Source organism: Macaca thibetana, chromosome 9 (assembly GCF_024542745.1).
Source record: "Macaca thibetana thibetana isolate TM-01 chromosome 9, ASM2454274v1, whole genome shotgun sequence".
Taxonomy (NCBI): Eukaryota; Metazoa; Chordata; class Mammalia; order Primates; family Cercopithecidae; genus Macaca; species Macaca thibetana.
Window position 1 is genome coordinate 63,506,910 of NC_065586.1, and position 25,537 is coordinate 63,532,446.

The 25,537-nt window shown below is 50.6% G+C and overlaps 1 protein-coding gene across 3 annotated transcripts in view; it reads right to left on the reverse strand.

The window, feature by feature from the left end:
• COL13A1 (collagen type XIII alpha 1 chain) overlaps window positions 1–25,537 on the reverse strand; it is a 90,098-nt gene that overhangs the window by 3,829 nt on the left and 60,732 nt on the right. For all 3 annotated transcript variants that reach the window (XM_050802961.1, XM_050802962.1, XM_050802963.1), the window contains 8 exons: window positions 23,648–23,692; window positions 19,538–19,564; window positions 18,604–18,684; window positions 15,277–15,312; window positions 12,124–12,177; window positions 10,562–10,615; window positions 8,941–8,976; window positions 2,389–2,475 (listed from right to left, as the gene is read on the reverse strand). In XM_050802961.1, coding sequence (XP_050658918.1) covers window positions 2,389–2,475; window positions 8,941–8,976; window positions 10,562–10,615; window positions 12,124–12,177; window positions 15,277–15,312; window positions 18,604–18,684; window positions 19,538–19,564; window positions 23,648–23,692 — 420 coding nt within the window. The remainder of the gene's footprint in view (window positions 1–2,388; window positions 2,476–8,940; window positions 8,977–10,561; window positions 10,616–12,123; window positions 12,178–15,276; window positions 15,313–18,603; window positions 18,685–19,537; window positions 19,565–23,647; window positions 23,693–25,537) is intronic.

Sequence of the window (25,537 nt, forward strand, 5' to 3'; positions counted from 1 at the left end):
CCCATTGTTGTGTGGATGGTGGAAGGTCCCGATTAAGAAAGGTGGCTGTGCAGGCTGCAAGCGCGGGGTTTGGCAGGACCAGCAGGGACAGGAAGCATGCTACCGTCTGCTTGCTCTGCACTCTTCTTCTGTTGCCTATGCTCCTCCTAAAAAGTCCCTACTGCCCTTCAAGGGGCTCTAGGGCACCCTGTCAGGGTCACACAGCATAATTTCTTATATCTTTTCCTCTTTTGTTCAAAGAGAATTCCTGCGTGACCCCAGGGCGGGGATGTGAGGCCCCAAATTCTCTTATTACTGGTATGATAAAATAGCTCTTGAACTCCAAACCAATTGGGGAAATTTGGGGAGAGCAGTAACCCCTTGAGCCTTGGAGTGAAGTGTTCCCTTCAGCTTCTTTTGCAGTAAGAGGGTGGAGGCCTATACTGTCCATGCCTAGAGAGGGACCGGGCAGGCAGGAACAAACTGTTACCACTTCGCCTGGGACGTGCTTGGAAGACGGGCCCTTAGCTGTCTCCCTGCCTCCTCCTTAACTGCACTCTCGACCTTTCCATCTCTCCCAGACTCTTCAGTAAGAAGCCATCCGACCATGAAAGAAAGGGACAAGGAAGGGTCTAGTAATGTCTTTGGGATTTAAGCAAAAAGGACAAACCCTTTAGGATCCAAAAACCTAATGCTGGACCATCCCTTAGTTCTGATGATGTCACCTGGGCAGTGACACACGACCCAACCTGGAAGAACAGGCAGGTGGCCCCTCCTCCACCTCACTTCTAGCACTTCTCAGTCTACGCTGTAATCATGCCATTCTGTCCCCCAAATCATGCGATGGAGGGGGCAGGGGACACAGGGCTGACTCAGGCATCTCATTCACATGTTTTGCTACGTGTTCAGCCCGTGCGTTCTGAACTAACTGCACTGCCTGAAGGAAAAGAAGTAAGTCATGGTTCTGAGAACCAGTCCCAGAGAATCCAGTTTCCTAGCTGGTCTCTGGTGGCAGCTTTGTCTGGAATCAGCTTGGAGATGAGTATCAGAGGCAGCAAAGCCAACTTCAGGGTGGGAGGTCTGGCTCGCATCAGGTGGATGTGCTTTAGAAGTAGCTGCAGCAGGAAGCCAGGAAATATCCTGGTAAACTTTGCATGCAAAAGGATGGCACGGCTGGGAGACCCCGGAGTACTAGCCAAGGCGGGGTGACTCTGGGCATTTACAGAGTGAAGAAGCGAGAAGTGGATACTGGGGGGGATGGAGGAGGAGTGTGGAGGGTGGCTGGGGAGGCACGCAGTATGAATCACACACGTGGGGAAGCCCAAATCGGCCATGCAGGCAAGCAAGGGCAATGCCATACCAATGGGCATGGGGCATCCAGTCCGTCCAGCCCTGGTAACCCCGGCTCCCCTTTCTCTCCTTTAAAACCTCGGTGTCCCTGTTCACAAAACCAACCACGATGATTATTCAGGTCAAGGCTGGCCCGCTCCAACCATGGAGTGGAGAGGCCCAGTCCTACCCTGGCCAGGATGCAGGACCCTTGAGGCATCTACAAACAGCGGCTAAATCCCAGGAGATCCCCCACCTCCCAAATCCAGCTTTTGTGCTCTCTTTGTGCTCTGGAGAGTTCAGCTTTGCACACGTACAACCTGCCCCCTCTCCATTGATCCCACTCTCTTTATAGACTCACTTAGTGTAAACACAGACAAACTTCAACTTTAGTGCATCATAATTTTTTAGAACCTTCAAATGGATTGAAAGGCACTTGAGAAACCCAGCAGATGTGCCTCATCATTAATTGTTGGCTGTTTTGAGAAGGCTTCCCATGGGGTGTCTGACTACCGACTCTGGTCTGCAGCTTTAAAGGTTTTAGCTGGATGGCTGGTGAGTGTTGGTAGCTTGTGCATTAGAAGCCCCTCATCTGGCTTTGTTCTGCCCAGTTTTGACATCAGTGGCCCTGAGGAGACGCTAACTCTGGTGTCCTGCATCCTGACCAAGTGAGGATTCAGACAGCTTGAACTACTGGCCCACAGAGATGGCCATGAAACGAAGAAGGCAAATCTGTGGCTCACAAATGCTACACTGGCTTCCAAAGCCATCCTGGAGCTCAGAGCTGAGGCCTTCCCTGAAAATCCCTTTCCTAGTGGTTTCTTCACTTCCACACATCAATTGCTCTGCATCTTCAAAGGAAAAGGATTCAAAGGCGAGGGATTTAGCCAGAATTACTTGCAGCTGTGGTTATAAAGCAACTCCAACAGTGGGCAGAATTTCACCGGTCAAATGAACAGATTTTGGTAGCATCAGTGTAGACATTTGGTTCTCATCTTAGTTTATTTGCCTTCTTTGTTTCCAACTTGCAAACCTCAAGGACAAAAACCAGAACAATGCAAGTGATAAACAAAAACATACCAACGGGCAGGGGGCATCTAATCCAGGCGCTCCTTGGTCTCCCTTATCCCCTTTAGGCCCTCTAGAGCCTTTCTTCCCCCTCTCCCCCTGTAAATAATGGTTTAGTCCGGGAAAAAAAAAAAACATCAAAACTTTAGGATCATTCATGTGTTAAGATTAGAGACAGAAAAAGATAAATAAAGTTAAAAAGGGAAAAAGAGACTTTAAATTAGGATATTCTCCCCCATAGGATTTGGAGTGAATACCCACCTCCTCTCCACCCCGCAGGAACCTGAGAATTTGGCTAAGGTGGGTGGGAGGGGAAGGGAGGACAGGCAGAGGGCTCAGAGCTGCAGGTGGAGGGAACCACAGATGGAAGATTTGTGTGGCCAGTTTTGCTAATACTAAGCCCAGGGTGGGTCTGTGCTGAACACAGTGGCTAGGGACCAACTTCTTCTCTCTGAGGGTCTATTTTTGAAAGGCTTTGGGGTGACAACTTTTTTTTCCCCCAATTATTGTTTATCCCTTTGACATTCTATTGGGAGGCAAGGTGATTTTGCTTGGCGCCATGGGATGTGTGTCAACATAGCGTGTATGAGTGTATGCACATATGTACTTGGGCATGTGTGTGTATATGTATGTACGAGTATGTGGGTATGTGCTTGTGTGTATGTGTGTGCACGTTTGAGTGTGTGTGGGTATGTGCTTGTGCACGTGTGTGTATATGTATGTATGAGTATATGGGTATGTGCTTGTGTATATGTGTGTGTGTGCGCACGTTTGAGTGTGTGGGTATGTGCTTGTGCACGTGTGTATATGTATGTATGAGTATATATGTATGTGCTTGTGTATATGTGTGTGCATGTTTGAGTGTGTGTGGGTATGTGCTTGTGTATATGTGTGTGTGCGCACACGTTTGAGTGTGTGGCTATGTGCTTGTGCACGTGTGTATATGTATGTATGAGTATATATGTATGTGCTTGTATATATGTGTGTGTGTGCACGTTTGAGTGTGTCTGGGTATGTGCTTGTGCACGTGTGTGTATATGTATGTATGTATGAGTAGACAGGTATGTGCTTGTGTATGTGTGTGTGTACGCACGTTTGAGTATGTGTGGGTATGTGCTTGTGCACGTGTGTGTATATGTATGTATGAGTATACAGGTATGTGCTTGTGTATATGTGTGTGCACGTGCACGTTTGAGTGTGTCTGGGTATGTGCTTGTGCACGTGTGTGTATATGTATGTATGTATGAGTAGACAGGTATGTGCTTGTGTATGTTGTGTACGCACGTTTGATATGTGTGGGTATGTGCTTGTGTGTGTGTACACGTATGTATGAGTGGTATGTGCTTGTGTATATGTGTGTGCACGTGCACGTTTGAGTGTGTCTGGGTATGTGCTTGTGCACGTGTGTGTATATCTATGTATGAGTATACGGGTATGTGCTTGTGTATATGTGGGTGTGCACACGTTTGAGTGTGTCTGGGTATGTGCTTGTGCACATTTGTATGTAGTGCTTGTGTTTGTGTGCACGTTTGAGTGTGTGTGGGTATGTGCTTGTGCACGTGTGTGTATACATATGTATGAGTATACGGGTATGTGCTTGTGTATATGTGTGTGTGTGCATGTTTGAGTGTGTCTGGGTATGTGCTTGGGCACATGAACACATGTGTGTGCCTGTACGCATGTGTGTCCATGTGCACATATGTATGTGTGTGTCCAGAGCTCACGGATGGCCCCTGGGTCTCAGCTGGGTTCTCCCGTTCTATGTGTGTCTCTGCTTCATCCTGGTCTGAAGTCAGCGGTTATTTGTATATGAATATGTTGGTTTAAGGAATTCATTTGTTTCTGAAAAGCTACAGTAAACATCATTTTTCTAAATTGAATCCTGTATTGTATGTGTCAGAGTCTATTTAAAGAAGGGCTGTGGGGAATTCTTTTTAAAAGGGAAGCATCACCTCTGTAATGAATTTGCATTTGCATTTTTATATGTGTTTCCTAAAAAGGGGGCCCAGTATGCCCCTAGGGAGTCTTCCTGGGACCTCCCCTCCTCTATGGAAGGGGGATTATCTAATGCTTGGGGACTTCAACAGTGTCGCTCCAGGGTGACATTGAAGGCTGGGCAGCATATTAGAACAAAGGCTTGAAGTCAGAGTTGGTTCTGACAGTTAGCTGTGTGACTTTGTGAATCTACTTCTTTGAGCCTTAGTTTCTTTACCTGTAAAATGGATACAGTAATACCTGCCTCAAAAATTTGTTGTGAGGCTGGGCATTGTGGCTCATGTCTGTAATCCCAGCACTTTGGGAGGCCAAGGCAGGAGGATCACTTGAGGCCAGGAGTTTGAGGCCAGCCTGGACAACAAAGCAAGACCTCATTTTTGCAAAGAATAAAAAAATTAGTCGGTTGTGGTGGCATGTCCCTGTAGGCCTAGTTACTCAGGAGTATGAGGCAGGAAGATCACTTGAGCCAAGGACAGGAGTTCGAGGCAGCAGTAAACCATGATTGCACCACTACACTCCAGCCTGGGCAACAGAGCAAGACTCTGTCTGAAAAAAAATGTTGTGAGGTCTTTGTGCACATTAAATGCTTTATAATGGCATATAGTATGTGCAAAGTAAATGACAGCTGCTTCATAATGATAATAATGGTTATGATTTCTTTTTAGCCAGTATAGGAGCCAAAGGTTGGGGTCAGAAGTTGTCATGTGCAGTGTTCCTGCAGTGGAAGGCTGCAGGGTAGATGTTCATTAGAGGAAGGCAGAGGATAAGAATATTTTTGGCTGGGCGAGGTGGCTCATGTCTGTAATCCCAGCACTTTGAGAGGCCAAGGCAGGCAGATCACCAGAGGTCAGGAGTTCGAGACTAGCCTGGCCAATGTGGCGAAACCCTGTCTCTACTGAAAATACAAAAATTAGCTAGATGTGGTGGCACAAGCCTGTAATCCCAGCTACTTGGGAGGCTGAGGCAGGAGAATTGCTTGAACCCAGGAGGCAGAGGTTGCAGTGAGTCGAGATTGTGCCACTGCACTCCAGCCTGGGTGACAGAGCGAGACTCTGTCTCAAGCAAACAAGCAAACAAAATAATATTTTTGATGTTTCTCCAGATCTTCAGAAATTATTCAAATTTCTCTATTTCAGAGGTTGTCTGCAATTGCCAGTGCATTATTCTAAATGAATGTTCTGAAAATGCAAATCGTTACTTAGAAAATGCCATGTGTTTAAATATGTATGCACATATTGGGTATATTCCCATCGGCCTGAAGTTTTGTCTGCCAGCAAGAACATCATGGCACAAATCATCCCCAAATGGTAGATCAGCAAAACCACTAGCTATCTGGGTGTGGAAGCCCCCTGGCAAACTCTCTCAGGAGGGTGGCCCCTCATTCTCTGGGTCATGAGCAATTTCCTAATGAAGAAAGTCGGCAAATCTGCCAGAGTGGGGGATCCCAGGTCCAGGATACCCCGGGTGTAACAGAGGGTTGGCGCGTTCCAGACTTTCACAACAGGTAACGGACACTATGGGACATTGTGTTCTAAGAATCTGCACAATTGCCCCAAATCCGGTGTCCTTTGAGGCTATTAGAGTAGTAACGTCACCTGCATTCTCCCTGCCTGCCACCCCCAGACAGTGACACAAAAGAGACCCATTGCAAAGAGGGAACCCTAGCTGGTAAGGAATAAAGGGGCAAATAAAGTCAAGGGGCAAAGGCTTCTTAAAAACATAAGTAAATGTCTAACAGTGGACTTTGGAGGAGATAAACTGAAAGCTGGTGAGGGGGAGGGGAAAGGATGAAGGACGTGGGATTATTATAATGGAATGAACATATCTGGGGGGTGAGGGAGTAAAGGAAGAGGCCAAAAGAGATAGTGGAGGAGGAAGAGGTGAGGAGACAAGACGGACTTAGGAAGTGAGACATACACACACACATGCACACACACACACACACATGAACACACACACACGCGCACACACACACAAACATGCATGCACCCCCCACCCCCCAAAGTTGGGCCTCTCAGATTGCAGAAGCAGCCTCACCGCATGCACACAGACCTTTTCAGCTGGCTGGTCTGCAGGCAGCTCCACAGTAACACCCAATTTTCCTGAATGACTTTATCGCCAGATTCATGCCACCCTTTATCCTTTGACTGATTTCTTAGCCTAAAGGTGGCTCCTGGGCCAAATTCACAGAGCTACTTAGGGGAAAGGGGAAGCACCCTTAGTGACAAGGTCAGGATATTCTTTCCACTGGCTTGTGTGTCCTTAGAAAGCTCCTGGTCTGGGGCTCTGGGCCTTTGCCCATCATGACAAGGACTTTCCTTCCATGAACAGGAAAGAGGTTCTGAGGCCATCCTTTGGTGGGACATGGAGAAGCATACTTTTAAGGTTGTATCTTGGTTCACTGTAAGATAAAACAAATCTCAGGGCCACGCGTGGTGGTTCATGTCTGTAATTCCAGCACTTTGGGAGGCCGAGGCAGGCGGATCACTTGAGGTCAGGAGTTCGAAACCAGCCTGGCCAACATGGTGAAACCCCGTCTCTACTAAAATCCAAAAAAAAAAAAAAAAAAAAATAGCCAGGTGTGGTGGTGCACACCTGTAGTCCCAGCTACTCCGGAGGCTAAGGCAGGGGAATGCTCGAACCTGGGGGGCGGAGGTTGCAGTGAGCCGAGATCGCGCCACTGCACTCCAGCCTGGTGAAAGAGCAAGACTCCATCTCAAAGAAAAAGAAAAAAAGGTCAGAATGGGGAGGCAAGACTGAGAGGGGACTCTTTCAGGACATTCGGGCATCCTGAGAGCCAAATCCCTGGAATGAAGAGAACAAGCTGCCCTGGAGTTGGAAACCTGCTCTTTGGGAATAAGTCAATTGGCTCTTCATGGTGTGCTCGAAAGAAAGGTGCGTGCCACCTCACTGTTTTCTGAACTTGACTTTTACTAAGTGACATATTCCTAATTTGTAAAGGGGATGGAGGAAAGTGTGTCACACATCAGGAAGGGGAGGGGGAATAGACATACTTTCCCACTGATTCCTGGGGCCTCCACGATAACCTCAGCTGCTGCAGCATCAGAGCCGCCAGCCCCCTCCCTCCCTCTGTGTGTGACAAGGGTACTTGTCCTGCCTCCACCTGTAGAGCAACATGGTCACCGTCCCTCGAAGGGCCAATTTTGCAGCCTTCAGATGGCTCAGTGTCTCCAGCCAACTGAAAAAGTCTGAAGAAGGAGGTTTAGAAAATACTAATTGAATTTAATAAAGAAAACTAGAACACGTCAGAAAGACATTTGAAAGGAAGTTAGGACGCCAATGAAGAGGTGGAATGATCAAAGATTTTAGAAGCCTAAATCCTTTGATGTCACACTAAGGAAAGTCCTTCACAGTGTGCCTTAGAGCATCTGGAAGCAGGTCTGTTTATTCTGGCGGTTTCCAGACCTGGTCTTGCCATGGGCAGGGGTGGCGTTGCTGCTCCCTCTTGTTTATAGAAGATGAGGGACAAACTGAGTTGCTTTTGACCAGCTGCCAGTGGAGAGCACTTAGGAAAATGGGAGTGCTCAGTAAATAGATCTTGAATTGAAGAGAATGGAATTCACTCGTCAGATGAGCATAGGCATTTGTGCACTTTCTGTGCATGAACATGGTGTCAGTGTGCAAAGATCAGCCACAAGACCTGGGTTCTGGAGACCGTGTGCTCTGCCTCTAACTCTCCATGGGAACCCAGAACACATAATCATCGTCTGGGCCTTGTTTCTCCATCTGTTCCTTCTCCTCTAAGCACCTGGGATTTTAGGACCTGCTAGAAGACATACTTGGCTTGTAGGGGGTGTGCCCCCAACTCCAGGAAGCCCCATGATGCGGCAGCAGATGAGACCCTCCAGAGGGGAACCCAAAGGCCATCTCTTGGTCAAATGTAGTGAAATTCTCCCTGCTGGGCCCAAATGCTGAAGGTCGTGGCAGGTGCCACAGCCCATTACGTGGCTGTGGGTGCCATGGGCATTTGGTAAGTGTGTCCTGGCGACGATGGCAGAAACCAAAGGGACAGCAAGAGTCTGAGAAGGCACATGTCCTTTCAGAGCCCTGCTGACTCTTTCCAAGAGAAATAGTGGCTGTAATATTTTTAAAAAGGGTTGGCTGCTTCCAACAGCTGTCTGCTTGTTCTTGGAGCTGGAATTTATTTTCTCTCTCACCAGTGGCCCGGAATGCCTGGCAAAACCAAGTTTCAGAAGGCGAGGACAAGGTAGCAATGGATATAAAGTGATCATATAGGGGCCCACGATCAGGGCAACCTAGAAAGAGCTGGACACATGGCTCTTGTTGCTGGATAGCAATGCTAAGCTGTGGCTGCCGTGGGATTCAGTCTCTCCTTGCCGTGTGGAAAAATACGTGCTTCCATGTGAGGATCAGGCCCTGGGCTCCATACATGCCACGGGTTAAGGCCCTGCTTGTAAAGCCTTTCAATTTAGCATGACTTATCAGGAAAAACTGTTTGCTATGTTGGTCAGGAATCACCGATTGATCATTCCACCCCAGCATGAAGACATTAGTAACCAGAGTGCGAGTGCGGGGGCTCAGACTCACCCGGTTTCCCTTGTCCCCGGGTGGTCCATGTAAACCCTGCAAGAGATCGGAGGAACAAAGGCATGTTAATGAGGACACACAGGCCGGCTGTACAGTGCTTTCTTCCAGGTTCATCAAACTCCCGATGCCTCACTCACCGGAGACAGGTTTAATTATTCCCATTATACAGAAAGGGGACAGAGAAGCAAATCGCTCAGAAAACTTGACCTAGAGGCAAATGATGAGTTCTGGGCAAAGCCAAGAACATACTTCAGGCTGGGCGCGGTGGCTCACGCCTATAATCCCAGCACTTTGGGAGGCTGAGGCAGGAGGATCACGAGGTCAAGAGATTGAAACCATTCTGACCAACAAGGTGAAAGCCTGTCTCTACGAAAAATACAAAAAAAAAATTAGCTGGGCGTGGTGGTGGGCACCTGTAGTCTGAGCTACTCTGGAGGCTGAGGCAGGAGAATCGCTTGAATCTGGGAGGCAGAGTTTGCAGTGAACCAAGATCATGCCACTGCACTCCAGCCTGGCGACAGAGTGAGACTCCATCTCAAAAAAAAAGAGAGAATACAGTTCTGGTTTTCTCGCCTCTCCAGCCCAGGTCCTGGACTGTGACTGGGTTCTCCCGAGGTCACTACCTCAGGTGAGGGGTCAGTTCTGAGGATGCACTTGCGGGGGGTCAGGAATGCTCTTGGCAGAGGGGAGTTCCCAAGGCATTCCTGCCAGGCTCTTGCTAGACCCTCTTTTCAAGGTGCAAAATGCTCTTCATTCTATAGCTAGGGGAATTTAGCATGAGGCAAGCCTGGCCCAGAAGTGCGTACCTGGCCAACACACACAGCCTCCAGTGGATGGGAAACTAAGTTATGGGCTCTTGCAGGCAGACACCCAACTTCTGTAACACAGTGGTAGGAAAGCGTGCTGCGATGGAAAGCCAGGTGTCCCCTGCAAGGCCCAGCTCCCCTGGGAAGCTGCTCCGCTCATGAAGCCTCTCCTATCACAGGGGTCTGAATTTGATTCTGCCCCTCCTGAGGGCAGGGCCCGTGGCACACTCATTACTGAGGCCAGGCTGCACTTAACACAGTGGGAGGGGCTCACATCCCATTACAGGGTCCACGTGGCAGAGCCCTGGTCCTCTCACAGCACAGTGCCCAGCAGGGCATGCTAGCCCTTCACCAGTTGCCTCTTGGCAGCTTCCTCTGTCATGGAAATGAGAGTTCTCCCTCGGCCCTGGATTTGTGCTGCTCCAGGCCCTGGGTGTTTGTTTTTTTTTGGTCTGTGTGTTTGCTTTTTTGAGGTGGAGTCTTGGTCGTTCACCCAGGCTGGAGTGCAGTGGTGCGATCTTGGCTTACTGCAACCTCCAGCTCCTGGGTTCAAGCGATTCTCCTGCCTCAGCCTTCCGAGTAGCTGGGATTACAGGCGTGCACCACCACACCTGGCTAATTTTTGTATTTTTAGTAGAGACGGGGTTTCACCATGTTGGCCAGGATAATCTCTATCTCCTGACCTTGTGATCTGCCTGCCTCAGCCCCCAAAGAGCTAGGATTACAGGCATGAGCCACTGCGCCCAACCGCCCCTGGGTGTTTCTAATGGGGGCAGGGGTGGGAGGAGAGGAACCTCTGATCCCAAGAGACTCACAGGAAGCCCAGCTGCTCCCGTTGGTCCTGTCATCCCAGGGTCTCCTTTGCTGCCCTGAAACGGGAGAAAGAAATGCATGAATCCTCCCAGACGTGGTAACAATCTTTCTTGCCATTTTCTACTTTGGTATGAAACACAAGAAACCTCTCCAGTCCCCTCAAGAGCCCTCCAGGAAGCAAGGGCAGTGGGAAAGGTGGGGCGTTGCTGATGCGAACACTGCCTTGGGGAGGGGGCTCAGAAGCCCCCCTCACTCTCCCTCCAGCACAGCCTATCCCCTAAGGCCCCCCAGAATCACCAGTGGGGTCCTGGGCCTGGCTGGCCTGAGGCAGAAGCAGGGGAGAAGAAAGCCGAGCAGGAAGGCAGGGGAAGAGAAAGGGAAGAGAAAGAGAGCTTTGCTTCTTCTCCGGAGCCTCAAGGGTCACCCCTCAGAGCAGCCTCCTGATTTCCCCAAGCTAGTGGTCACAGAGAAGCTTGCGCCCTCTGCAGAAGCTCCTGCCCTCACCATCTGAGACACAGCCAGCAAGATGGGCAGATGGGGAGTGCAGGGAACTGCCCATGCAGGCAGAGAACTCGACGGATGTCCACGCAGGGACCTCTGAGCCCTGAGTGTGTAGAACCCAGGGGCTGGCTGGGAAGAGCTGATATAGAAAGACACACAACTCCCCTGCCTCCACTCAGCCGACGCCTTCCACCCTCATCCTTGGGCATGCCCATTTCAGCAGGACAGGCCTGGAACTGCAAGTCCTATGACATGGCCAATGTCCCTTGACAGCGACCATGGGAGCCTGGCCTATGGCTCTGGCCTCCTGACTTCTTGCTGTCCTCCAGGAATGATCTAAACACCACCTGGCCCTCTGTTCCATGCTGTTTCTCTAAATCATTACAAAGTTGAGGCATGTCCAGTGACAATGGCACCCAGGGCCTTGCCAGACTGAACCTGAGATGGACACAAGGTGGCTAGAAGCCAAAGTGGAGGAAGTTCTCCAATTCCTTTTTTTTCTTTTCCTCTTTTTTCTTTTTCTTTTTCTTTTTTTTTTTTTAAATAGAGATAGGACCTTGCTCTGTCTCCTAGGCCGGAGTGCAGTAATACAATAATGGTTCACTGCAACCTCCACTTCCTGGGCTCAACTGATCCTCCTGCCTCAGCCTCCTAAGTAGCTAGGACTAGAGGTGCGCACCATCATGCCTGGCTAATTAAAAAAAAATTTTTTATAGAGTCAGGGTCTCACTATGTTGTCCAGGCTGCTTTCAGACTCCTGAGCTCAAGTGATCCTCCCACCCTGGCCTCCCAGAGTGTTGGGATCACCGGTGTGAGCCAACATGCCCGGCCTCTCCACCTCCTTTATCCCTCCAAGTCTAATTGACTCATAACTACACAACCAGCCCCCCTGTCCCAGGCTGCTGTGAGGATGACAGAAGAAGAGATGTAAGAAGGAAGGCATGAGGACTGAGACCCCTGGTGTTGGGTCCCAGACCTGCCCCTCCCTACTGGCCGCCTGGGCCCCTGGCTCACTGCCCCTCCCTCCTGGCCGCCTGGGCCCCTGTGGTTCACTAACACTCACCCTCTCGCCCTTTGGTCCTGCTGGGCCTGGAACTCCAATTGGTCCTGGAGTACCCTGGGGAGGGGAAAGAAAGCAGAGGTGAGGGTCCCCACATGCTGGGGAGCCCTGGGTGCCCCACCCAATGCCTGGAGATGAGCAAGGTCCAAGGCCCAGTTTTCAGGGTTGGCGAGGCCAGGCTCGTTCAGGGCAGTCATTCGACTGGGCCGTGATCCTCTTTGGGTTCAGGGGCTGTTGGGGAGAGAGCACCTCCCCATGCCTCAGAGCCAGATTCGTGGACTGAAACCCTTTTGCTTCACAACCAAGCTTGCCAAGGCTGAAAACGGTGGGAGAATGGTTGCTTAGTTTTGCTCCCAGAAGCACTTGGGAGGGAGTGGACCCATCCCGGGGCAGGGGCCGGGGGCTGGCACCCTCTTTGCTGTTGCAGCTCCACATGCAGCGGGAGGGTCTTCATGCCACAGAGATGGATGCAGACGCACACACAGGGGCAGACGATAGAGGGTGGTTCAGCCAATGCCCACCCCACCCACCCACCGCAGACCCACAGCCCTGGCCTCAGCCTCTGGCCGGGGCCTTCTCGCCCCACTCGCAGGCCTGCGGAACTGGCTGGATTGGGGGTGAATTAGGATGCCTCAATGTCTGCACCGACACTGGCCTGGCAGGGGGGTGTGTCATGAGCTCTGCCAGCCCGGGGCTGGGGGCGCTGGAGTCATTGGACCACGTGGCTTAGACATGGAGCATCAGGGCTTGCTCTGGCCTCATCCAACATCTTCTCAGGTACCCAATTCACAGCCTGGCCAGACCAAGTCTTTAGTTCAGCATCTCCTATTGGCCTCAGATGAGGACAGGAGGAATGGGTTGGGCTGTGGGCAGTTTCCGGTGCTCTGAATGCATCTGCGAATGGTGGGGCATGACTTACTTCACAGGAGACAAAGAGTGGAGTAAGACGACCTCAGGGCCCTCTTTCCAACCACAAGGGAGGAAGGAAGGCTGTAGGCATCCATAATGGCACAGCAGAAAGTAAAAGGAGGCCGGGCGCCGTGGCTCATGCCTGTAATCCCAGCACTTTGGGAGGCTGAGATGGGCGGATCACCTGAGGTCAGGAGTTCAAGACCAGTCTGGCCAACATAGCGAAATCCCGACTCTACTAAAAATACAAAAATTAGCCAGGCATGGTGGTGGGTGCCTGTAATCCCAGCTACTTGGGAGGCTGAGGCAGGAGAATTGCTTGAACCCTGGAGGTGGAGGTTGCAGTGAGCTGAGATTGCGCCACTGCGCTCCAGCCTGGGGAACAGAGCGAGACTCTGTCTCAAAAAACAACAAGGAGTCAGCTCAGGCCAGCGGTTCAGCGCAGCACCACGGAGTCACCTGGCTGGCCTTGCCTCGGAGGCCTACAAATTCCTGGGTATTGGAGAAGCTCCTTAGCCTTGCCGAATGTCAGTTTCCCCGTCTGTACCACATGTGTCTGCCTCCTCGACTGTGCCAGGTTTCCATGCATGAATGCATAGCAAGCATTTGGTGCTGAGCCTGACGTGTAGGAAGTGCCCAGTAAATGTTAATATTGGCAGGGAAGGCTTATTTTTCCCTCACATTTTCCCTTAAAGTTAGGATACTGATTTTATGAGGAAAATAAAGCCTCAGTTCCAAAGGGATGGAGTGTGTGAATTTGTACTTTTTCCCTCGGTCTAACGTAAATGGGAGAAGCCATTGAGAGGAAAGTGTTGGTTTCTCTGATTGCAACCACAGATCATCCCCAAGCCCTGCCCCACACCTGAGACAGGCGTGCTAGGTGGGGGAAGAATGGAGACGGAGGGACTGTGGCGAAGGAGCAAAGCCACAATAACGCCTGGAAGCTGGGGCATGCTCTCCGCATGTAAGGGTTTAGGGTGTGAACTCCATCAGTGCAGGGAGGTGGGGGGCTCTGAAGAAGTCTGTCATCTTAGGCAAGCTATGCACCTCCTATGTATGAGGGCACAGAATAGGCTTCAGTAAGACGGGGTTCTCACAGGGGTCACTCTTGACCCCCCTACCTCTAAAAGCTCTGGGCTTCTCTTGGTGCTAGTTGCAAGTGCCCCCGGCCCCCTGGGAAGACCCGTGAGCCTGTGCTTCAGCGCATCCCCTATGCTCCACACACGAACCCTGGCAAGGTCTCGCCTCCCCTGAGGGTGGCTCTAGCCAGCTAACTACAACTGCATGCAGGCCATGGGCAGACATGGCCTTGAAAGCCCTCTGTAGGACAGAGCAAGATCTCCCTGGCTGGAAGCAAGTGGCTGGGTACACAGAGCTCTCGTGATGGTGCCCGAGCAGGGACTCGAGACTTGAGGGCGAGTGAGCTCAACACCCTGCGAAGGTTGACCTCAGAGGGCGCTCAGGGGAGGGACCCGAAGGTGGACAGGAGGGATGTTTCCTCCGATCCTTCAGTTGTTAGTCATAAGCAGAAGGGCCAGGTGCTTTCTGGTCAAGAGTAAATGATGCCTGTTTTCTGGAATCAGAAAGAATGGAGGAAGAGAGGACCCAAGTGTGCCTCACTTGCTCTGTAATGAACCACCTTGTTGGGTTGCAGGGCGGCTGTGGTGTCATAGGCAGTGCAAGAGTGGTCAGAATGTGCATAAGACACAGAGCTGGGCCTGGCTTCTGTGCACCTACAGGCTACTTCTGCCTCAGCCTTCAAAGCTGTCCTACCCCACAAATACCAGACTGGTGGCTGCACAAAACTAGGAGGCCCTCGTGGGAAGACAGGAGATGGACAGAGCTCACAGCATGAAGACAACACAGCATGACGGGCACACACAGACACTGGTGTGTTTGGTGAGGAGAGGCCATGGCTCAAACCTCCAGGGCTGGGCACCCAGGCTGGACTCAGCATTCCTTTGGAATCAGGAGCGGTGCTGCTGGAGTGGCCTCCCACCCCACACCTGGCAGGTTTGAGGTCCCTGGGTGTATTCTGTGGACTGGGGCATTCAGATGAAGGCCAGCCATATTTGGTCAAGAGGTCGGAAAAGGCCCTTCAGAGCATCGATGGCACCTTTCTGGTGTCGGAGGTGGGACAAGGTATGATTCACTGGGAAAATGAGGTCACAGTGGGACAGACAAAAGGGATCACAGGCCAGGTGTGGAGTGGGGTGGGGTGAGGGGTGATGGAGAAGTGACACTCACCGGTGGCCCAGGCCTGCCGTCCAAACCTGAAGCTCCCTGGACGAAGGGCACAGTTTGACCAAAAGAAGGGGAAGAGAGGATTGGGAGGGAGAAAAAGGGAACAATGGGGAGGGGAGAGGTGAGTAAAGCAGTGACTCTGGACAGACATAAATGCTGGTAATCAAACACAACTGGAGAAATAAGCTTGGGAGGACAGGGGATGGTATTCACATGGAAACCAACGAAAACATGGAGACACTGAATGCAGTGGCCGGCTGCTGAGCAGGCTGGGTGGAGGTCGGTGCGGATGGCCACCTGCTCCTCCCACTCCCACCTCTCCTTTCTCCCTTTTTTCCCTCTCAGGAACCCCTCTCCCTTCAGTGTTATGGGGAAAGGGATGCAGAAAGGAATGCTTGGAGAGATGTCTTGGAATCAGAGCTGTGCACCCTTCCCAGGACAGGTTTCACTGGGGAGGGGCCCCAGGTGAGGACGGCTCTCCCATCCTCTTTGCGTTCCTGTTTGGATCAGGCCATGCTGTGGTGCCCCTGAGGGTCTCAACCCTGGGTGACAGCACCCAGTTGTGAAATCTGGGTAGGAGTTGGTCTGCTTATCCTTCAGCCTGGGGAAATGAGTTGGCTCTTAGATGATATTACAAATGACACTTGACATTTTGCTGGCACTTTACAATCTGAGACGCTCAACCCAAACTCGATCCATTCATATGCTCCCAGACAAGGGCTCTTGTGTAGGCAAAGGCTTTGGAGGCAGCAGACTGGGACAGAGGTCTAAGGCCATGCATTTCCCGGAGCAAATGGGCAGCAGGTGGGAAGCTAGGAGACCAACCTGCTATCAGCACCCTCGCTCGCTCTTGTCCGGTGAAACACATGGTTGGTGGTGGTGCCAGGGGGCGGGGGGCACTCCTGTTCCAACCCTGGGTTATGAAGCTGCCTCTGAAACCCACCCAGGAAAACCCAGGGACCCTTTTCTAATGATTTCAATGTGACAAGTCAGGGAGAAGGCAGCGGCAATACTCTGGCCCAGTAAGGACTGAGTGCTTGAAAACTGCTTCCAACTGAGCCTCAGCCTCAGAATTTCAAATGAAAAGGAAGTCCCTAGAAGAGGGAGGCAACGAGCTGCTTCTTCATGGAAAAGGTGTTGGGTAGAAGGACTCTGCAGGGACTCTTCTCACATTTAGGACCACACGATTCTGGGACCGACCTTGACTCACTGGGCTAGAGAGCTGTGGTTCTCAGCCCTGGCAGCACATTAGAATCTCTTGGGGGCAATGTTAAGTAAAACATGCCTGGGTCCCACCCCATCCCAGCCCGATCCAATTCAAAATCTCCAAGAGTGAAGCCCGGGGTGATGGTAAGTTTGAAAAGCTCTCAGGGGATTCCAGTGTGCAGCCAGCATTGAGAACTGCTTCTGCAGGGCAAATGGGGGAACACTCCAGGATACGCCTGGAGAAGCAGGCTGCTACTACGTGGAATAAAACATTCAGGTGAAACCTGGAAACAGAATGGTAGCTACATATCCATGTACTTTAAAAAAATGCAGCATTAAAACTCAGTTGTCTTGTAGGTCTGGAGCAGAAGGCACAAATTGGAGGCTTTCAGGGCATATGTGGGCCACTGACATATTTTGTATGGTCTGCAGTGTTGCAAATAATTTTGGTCTAATGTTAGAAATGGAAAGATTTCACATAAAACACCAGATGTTTAGCTTCCTTTGAAAAATAGGAAGATCCAGAAATACCAGCTCCGCCTTCCTCCAAGGCAACAGTCAGCTAAGCTGAGAAGGGACGGTTCCCCTTAAAAAGGGATAAACGGTCTCTAGTGTACCACAATCCCCTCCATTCCCTAGTGTCTCCCTCAGGTTTGTGTTAGTTGTCTTGTATGAATATGCTTGTTCTGTTGTTTACTTAAACTAAAAAAAAAAAAAAATACTTCTTTGTACCCATGCCTCTATCAAAAGTGAGAAAATTAATGATAGAGTAGGTACTTTGTCTTTCATCTGGCACTTTCCTTGTTTATATTAATATTACTTGCTTGGTCTCCGTGCCTTTTGCATTTCAACCCCTGACTGAATTCTCCAGTGTTCATCAAGGGCGTCGGGGCCGTGAATGTGGATAAGGAGAGGTGTGGTTGAGTGGGGCAGGAGGCTCTTTAATAGTAAAGAGCACTTAATCATTCCAGACACAGCGTAAGACATGGGAAAATGCCTGCTAAAGTCATCAGTTTTCTGTAGTCTGTCAAGCAAATTGGCTTCTTAAATATTCCTACGTCGAATGCATTCATGAGGGTATAATTATACCTCCTGCATTTGCTGTTTGGTTGCTGTGATTGTATTAACCAGGCCTTCAAGCTCTGCCAGGTGGGGGTAACTGGGCTTTCCACTGTTTCTCTGCTCGTTATGGCTACCTGGGGTGGGAACTGGCCTTGAGCCCAGGACAGAGGAAGCCTGAGTGGTTGGAAGGAGTTGCTTTGCAAGGCCATGGCCTCAGAGCAGCCTCTGGCTTGGCCACCAACTTTGTATGTGACCCCCAGTGACCCACTTTCTTCTCTGGGACCATCAGTGAAATGATGAGATGGATTGCTAACATCCCTTCCAGCTCTTGGAAGAATGCCAGAAGAATGCCAGCCTCAGGGGAGGGTTAGGGGGCATGGAGCCCCGGCTCCAGGGAGGGTGGTGGGATGCGCTCACCTGCACACAGGTGAGGCAGTGAAGAGGCCATCAGCCCTAACCAGCCCAGCCCCATATCATGACATGTGGACACCTTCCGAGCAGCTCCCCACCTCTGACCTGGGGCCTCTGGCTCTGGGCAGGCTGATATCAGAGATCTCCAGGAACCCAGGAGATGAATGGCCTGGGCCTGCTGGGACCACAAAGTCTGACTTTGTCTGTGCCTTTCTGCCATGACTAGTGCTTAAGAGGGGAGAGCAGGAGTTCTCTTGGGGTCCCTCTGGGAAAATGACTGTAATGGAGACTATCTCCTTGTCCTACTACTTCCAAACCCTCCAAGCTTGGTTCCCATAAAGGCAGCAGGCTTTGATTGCTTCTGAACCAGTCTCAAGCAGGGCCTGAAGCTGCCCTACCAGCTCAGTGTCCCTTGGGGTGGGGGAGCCTGTCTTCTTCAGCATCGCCTTTCCCCAGCACCAAGGTGGGGCCTGAGCCCAGAGGAGGAAGAGAATCAGAGCCTGCGGTCTTGCCCAGGTGGGAAAACCAAAGCATGTGGAGCTCTGCATGCTCAGACTCTAGAAACTTAGCTTTCCAGTGGCTGTCTCCTGGTTCCAGCCCACACCCCTGGCCCGTCAAACCCACCAGTCTTGCTGGGTCCAAGGTACTTACGGGTAGTCCCAGGGGACCACGGTCTCCTTTTTCTCCCTGGATGCCTTTCTCTCCTTTTGCTCCATCTAGTCCTGCTTCCCCCTGGAGGAAAGGGAGAGGGGATGAGATCACACAAGGGCATGTCCTATACAATTCATTCTTGCATTCTGGGGTCCTGGAGACTGGGGTGGCATTTGTAGAGGAGGGAGGAGTCAGGGGTGGTGGGCTGAGGATACCAAGAATCCCTGAATTCTTAGCCTACTCCCGCCTCAGTGTGTAGCCCATGTATCCTGTGGGAGCTTTGAGAGCCCCATAGAGAAAAGGACTAGGTGGTGGGGGGATAAACCCACAGGTCAGGCCTTGGCACAGGTGCCCAACTGCATGGTAGGAAAGCGGGAACCTTACAGAGATTTGCTTAGTTGCCTGAGATGCTACCTCCAGATCCCTGAGGCCCACAGCCTAGTCGGGAGAACAAACTGCCCCAAAGTCTCTTGAATACTGGGGCACGAGGAAAGGGCCATTGTCACACCAACAGCCTCCAGCCCCCTCATCCATTTGAAATGCTTGAGGGGAGGCCGAGAGAGCCCAGTGCAGAGTCCCCCCAAGCTTGACCCGGGGAGGGGTCCCACCCTATGTTGCTATCTGTCTCCCACCTCTACTCAGCATGAGTGAAGGGGCTGGGGCAGGTTTGATAGGAAAAGGATTTTAACCATTGGCTAAGAATCTAACCTGTCACTTTGTGGGGTGGTGGATGGGAAGCTTCTGAAGCCAAAGCATGCCAGGTGTCAATGATGGATGCTAAAGGGAACCTAGGACTTCCCCCTGCCCTGACTGGACCCCCTTGGCTGGAGTGTCACATAATGCCTTCTAGGAAAAAGGGTCAGCTGGTCTCGGGTGCATTTTCCCTCTTTTCTACTAGCACTGACATAGCGCCTGTCATGTGACTTCTCCTTACCTTTGGTCCAGGAACACCTTGGAGCCCCTGCATTTGGAATAAAACAAGGTGCATTAGAACTGCATCTCTAGTTAACACAACTGCCTTGTCCACAAATGGAACACAGAAGAGCAAGGGTTTTGGGTGCAGAGTGTGGTTTGGGGTCCCTGCCCATGAGAGGTAGAAGGAAATGCTAAGTGGAGGTCATGCTTGGGGCTTCCTAGGGAATAGTCTGAGCCAGTCTTTTCCAGCCAGGGCTCACAGAAAATCTCTCTGTGGTCCTCATGGTTGACCCAGAGTCTCATGAAAGAAAGATGCAGAGGTAACACAGCAAACATTAAATTAATACATGCAAAGTGCTTGGAACAGTGTCTGGCATCCAGTAAGTTTCAATAAACATTGGCTACTATCATTATTCCTACTGCTACTTCTACCATCCACAACAGAGGACACCAGTGCCTTGGGGACCACGAACCACACAGAGGCATGGACCAGCATCTGTTGCTTCAGGGTGCTTGGGGACCCTCTAGGGGCAATGCACAGGGGTCCAGTGGTTATATTTCTGTAACCAAGGAAAGTCAATCCAGTGGGGCTGGGTTTCTTTCTTTCTTTCCTTCCTTCCTTCCTTCCTTCCTTCCTTCCTTCCTTCCTTCCTTCCTTCCTTCCTTCCTTCCTTCCTTCCCTCCTTCCTTCCTTCCTTTCCTCCATCCCTCCCTCTCTCCTTCCCTCCTTCCTCTCTTTCTTTCTTTTTTTTTGAGACAGGGTCTCACTCTGGTTGCCCAGGTTGGAGTGCACTGGTGTGAACTTGGCTCACTGCAGCCTCGACCTCTGGGGCCCAGGTGATTCTCCCACCTTAGCCTCCTGAGTAGCTGGGATTACAGATGCGTGACACCACACCCAGCTAATTTTTTGTATTTTTAGTAGAGACAGCATTTCACTATATTGCCCAGGCTGGTCTCAAATTTCTGGACTCAAGTGATCCACCTGCCTCAGCCTCCCAGAGTGCCAGATTGGTATCACGGGCATAAGCCACTGTGCCAGACCGATGGGTCACTTTCAAATGAGGATTGAGAGAAGCAGACGTTTGATGGCAAAGGGTGAGGTAAATGTTGGGCAGAGCTTATAGACAAGGGATCCTGGGGCTGCCCTACCAGTCAGCTATTTCCAGGAAACCAAGCAATGTGGTGCCCCCAGGATGGTGCTGTTTAACATGGGAGGGAAAAGGAGTGGGGAGCGGGGTTTGTAGACTAGGAAATCCCTCCCTGGGAGGAGGAGGTGATAATGACTAAGGATCAGGTTGAGCCCAGTGACTGCCATGGAGAAGGGACATTAGTGGACTGGCCACTGACAAGCCCTCTAAACTTACCAGAGGTCCGGGAGGCCCCTCTGGCCCCGGCGGCCCAGGAACCTAAAAGCTAAAGGGGAGCCCTGTTACACTTGAAGTGGCCCTCCCTCCTGACAGGGACTAGGGCCCAGCTGGAGACTGCAAGGCCGGAGGAGGACATGGTTGCCCACTGGAGGTCAGCTAGTGACTGCCCAGCACAATATCCCCCGAAAAAGGCTCAGAATAGGTCAAAAACTCATAGCAACCCAGTGGCCTGCTCAATGTTGAAAAAAAATTTCCAGGTAATCTAAAGATCTATTCTTGATTTTTCTTGGAAGTAAAAAAGAAAGCAAAACACCAGAAGATCTAGCAGCACTAGGTTCTTGTTCATGCATGGCAACAATTGCCTGGAGTGGAATAAGAGTTTTCCCCTCTAGGTGGGGCATGACATCTTCAGTTTACTCCAGTCCCCACCACTCCCTATTGTCTTTGACCCAGAGCTCTTGCAGTCATTTTTTTTGCATGCCTGGCCCTTGTAGACATTTGAGTTTGAGACCCTTGGCTTAGAGGAGCAGAGATTGGTTATCTGGAATGTGGGGAGACTGAGCTGTTCCTGAAGATTGCTCCTCAAGTCCCCAAGGTTTGTTACAGACAGGATGGGGACTGCTGGTCTCTGTTTCCCTTGAGAGCAGATGCAGATTGTGGTAGAGGAGATTCTGACTGGACAGTGAAGATGGAGGAGCTCAGGGCTATCTCCTCTGTGGAGGGTGGTGCCCATTGCAGCTTCTGTCTCTGATGAACACAGACATCCTTTTGTCCACAGGCAGCCATTGCTGGGTCCTTCTGAGCTTCTCACCCCGCCTCGGCTTCGGGGCTCTCCTCAGGTGCCTTGTCTTCCCGTGGGCAGAATTCCCTGGAGCATGGCCAGGGGAGTGACTCCTGTGCCAGGCCACGACAGAGGGCACCCCTACACTGGGCAGAAAGGAGGTCCCTATTGTTTCCTGGACCTGTGGACTTTGTCGCTCCATCACAGTCTCCTTGCAGGGAACACAATCTTTGGAAACTCTGCCTTCTTAAAAAAAGTTTCTCATTTTTAATAAAAGTTTACCATTTTAATTCTTATTATAAATAAGTGGTTTATGTATCCTAATCATGGTATTGATTATACACATATCTACATGCATTAACATTCACAGAACTGGACATATTCCTGAAGTAAATTTTGCCTGTGTGGTAATTTTAAAAACAATAAAAAGGTTTCAAAAATTGAAACACTTTCTTGATATATCAGATGTGCTTGAATATATGTGTATACTTTTGATATTTATATATAATAAGCATATAATTGTATATACATATATGTATATGCTTATGATTTCATATATATATAAAATTTGGTTTTCTACTCTTTTTCACTTAATGTGAAACTGATTTTTCCATTTTTTATATGTTCCCCACCAGCTTCCTGGTATTAGTGCTGTGCTATTCATTGAGCGTAGTGAAAATGAGTTGTTACATACCCAGGGCTTAGTGCAGTGCTTGGCACGAGGAAAGCACTCAGACGTGGTGACTATTACTACTATTAGTATTATTACCATAAGTTATTTAATCCTTTCCTTCTTGATAGAAATTTAGGCTGTTTCCAATGTTTATTTTAAATACTTCCGGGAGGGACAGTGGGCGTATAATGCTTTTCCTGAATTAGGATCATTTCTTTAGGAGGCTCTCCATTTCGAAACAAGTACCATGCACATTGTACAATCAGGTCTGTTTCACTACATTCAGATGGGGCTTGGCAAGGTGAACCCACCCTGATGGGGAGTAAGAAGGCTTGGTGGTCCCTCCCATGGGTCTGAGGTGCTATTTGGGTTGCCCAGACTCTGCCACCAAACATCCTGTCTCTCACACATCCTTGATCTCTGTTGCTTTCCTGGTTCTTGCCCCTGAGTCTACAAATATGCCTGATTTTCCGCTGTCTTTTGAAAACCTTGCCTCCATCCTGACTACTTCTCACTCAGTTGTTCTGTCTTCTCCTCCTTTCACCATCTCACTTCTCAAAAGAATAATGCCTCTATCTGGAAAGCCTACTTCTGAAACTTTGTGGCAAACTCCTACAAAGCCACCAAGATTCTGCCCAAATAGCACGCCTTTGGGGATGCTTGCCTGATTCCCTAAGTTGCTCCCATGCTAGTGCCCATTATGGGGTACTGTGAACGGCGAAGGGACGGTTCTGTTTATTTTCTTCCTTTTTTTTTGTTTTGTTTTTGTTTTGTTTTGAGGCAGAGTCTCACTCTGTTGCCCAGGCTGGAGTGCAGTGGTGCAATCCTGGCTCACTGCAACCTCTGCCTCCTGGATTCAAGTGATTCTCCTGCCTCAGCCTCCCAAATAGCTGGGATTACAGGCGCCTGCCACCACTCCTGGCTAATTTTGTATTTTTAGGAGAGACGGGGTTTCACCATGTTGGCCAGGCTGATCTCGAACTCCTGAACTCAAATGATTCGCCCGTCTTGGCCCCCCAAATTGCTGGGATTACAGGCATGAGCCACTGTGCCTGGCAAGTTCTGTTTACTTTCATATCTCCAGACTCTAGCACCAGGACGGAAGCACAGGAGGTGCTCTGTGAAGGTTGCTGAGAGATGTGGTTTGAGAAGACTGGAGCGGTCCAGAGGCTCAGTGCCTGACCCACGGTGGTGCTCAGTAAACGTAAACGTCAGGCAGTTGCAAGCTTCATTCTAAAGCATAGAAACACTGTGCATTCTGCAGAGACTGTCGTTTGATGGGTCTCTATCAGATTATCTCTCATGTACCTCTGCTCCTGGATCGCCCTTCTCCCCGGCTTCTCCTTTCTCTCCCTGTGGGCACAGAACACCACTGCATGAATGCCAGCCCTTGGGAAAGGCTGGGACAGGCGTACCCTCACATCCGTGACAAACTAGACTGGGACGCGACTAGTCTAGGGGTCAGCAAGGAACACTGTGGAGGATGTGGAGGTGTCAGCCTGCAGGACAGAAGACTGGGCAGGGACTGTCATCACTGTCTTGAAGAATCTGAGGCTCTAGTACAGGAAGGAGAGGCTGATACTCTCTATGGACTGTGCAGCGGACAGGCCTTAGGGTGACCTGTGACTTTTTTCTTAGCCATGGAGTAAGACACATGGCAAAGGTGATGGAACCTCACTTCTATGATTACGTTGCAGATTATAACATACATGCCATACAGATGGTGACATATAACATATGTTAAGATTATGTTACAAATATGTTACATGAACACACAAACACACATGCACACAGCTCTGTCTTGCTAGCACTAGACACTAGGGAGACCCTACTGCTGGCCTTGGCCTTGAAGATGCCAGTGGCTATAATGTGAACTGTCTACTGTGCAGGGGGTGGGGAGGGCGGGGACGCAGGTGGCAGGAACTGTAGGTGGCCTCTAGGAGCTGAGTTCTGTTCCAGCAAGGAACTGGATTCTGCCAATACCAGTGAGCTTGGAAGGGGATCCCTAGCTCCAGATGAGAATGCAGTTGGCTGACACATTAATTGCAGCCGCATGAGACCACGGGCAGGGGACCCAACTAGGATGTGCCTGAACTCCTGACCCACAGAAACTATGTGCCAATACATGTGTATTGTCTTAGGCCGCTACCTTTGCAGTGATCAGTTACGCAGCAATAGATAATAAATATGGCTCCAGAGGCTCTGAGGGGTCACCCGGGGGAGGCTGACGAGGGAGCTTCCACACCATATCCAGGAGTGCTCCCTCCATCCTGGGGCTGCCCCATGGCGCAGTGGACAGGTCTGGAGACAGTGAGCTGCCTGCCTGTGCCAGCTGAGTGAGGAGTCCTGTACTGGGTCAGACTTGGGACTGGTTGACCTCTGAGGCTCTTTCCACTTCCTAGAGGAGAGTTCTGAGACCAAGCTTCTAGCACCTTCAAACTAGGTTGGTGCTTCTAGAGGCCATCATACTGTGAGCCGAGGAAGTTGCAACTCCTGTTTACACTCAAATGCGGTAGCTACTTGTTAAGAGGACCCCCTCTGCCTGCTCCCAGGCTGGGTAGGCAGGCTTGGGGTTAGGGCAGCCTCATCACAGTGCCAGGCGCCCGCTAGGCTGGTGGCCGCAGGGAGGACCCTCGTCTGTGGCTGCCTGCAGACAACCTTGACACCCAGCCCTCTGGCCTCACTGTAAACCTCAGAAGCCCAGCTGGACTAGGCAATCCTGCCACTCTGGTCTGCTGTGGCCACCAGGTTCTCCTTCTCTCCCCAGTTGGGCTGTCTAGACCCTACAAAATGACAACGATTTCTGTTAGTGGAGCTCAAGATGGTCTTGCTGAGTGTGACCAACTGTGGCATGCACAAGATGTGGCTCCCTTGCTTCAAGGGTAGGTGCCTAGGATGGCACCCATTTCACAGATGGAAACCCCTGAGACCCAGAGAAGGCTCCCAAGTCAAGTTGGCAGCCTAGTGGACTGGGCGAAGGCCCCGTTTCTGTACATGCAGCTTCTGCTGGGTATAGGGCTTCTGTACACTTTCCAAAGAGGCAACTCTAAACCATGACTTCATCTCCTTCCCAGCAATCCAGTGAGGTATCCAGGGAAGACATTGTTATTGCCATTTTAGAGATGAGGAGACGGAGGCTCTGCAAGGCTCAGTGGCTTTCCCAAGGATACAGCTGACAGAGCAGGACTTAGGTCTCCT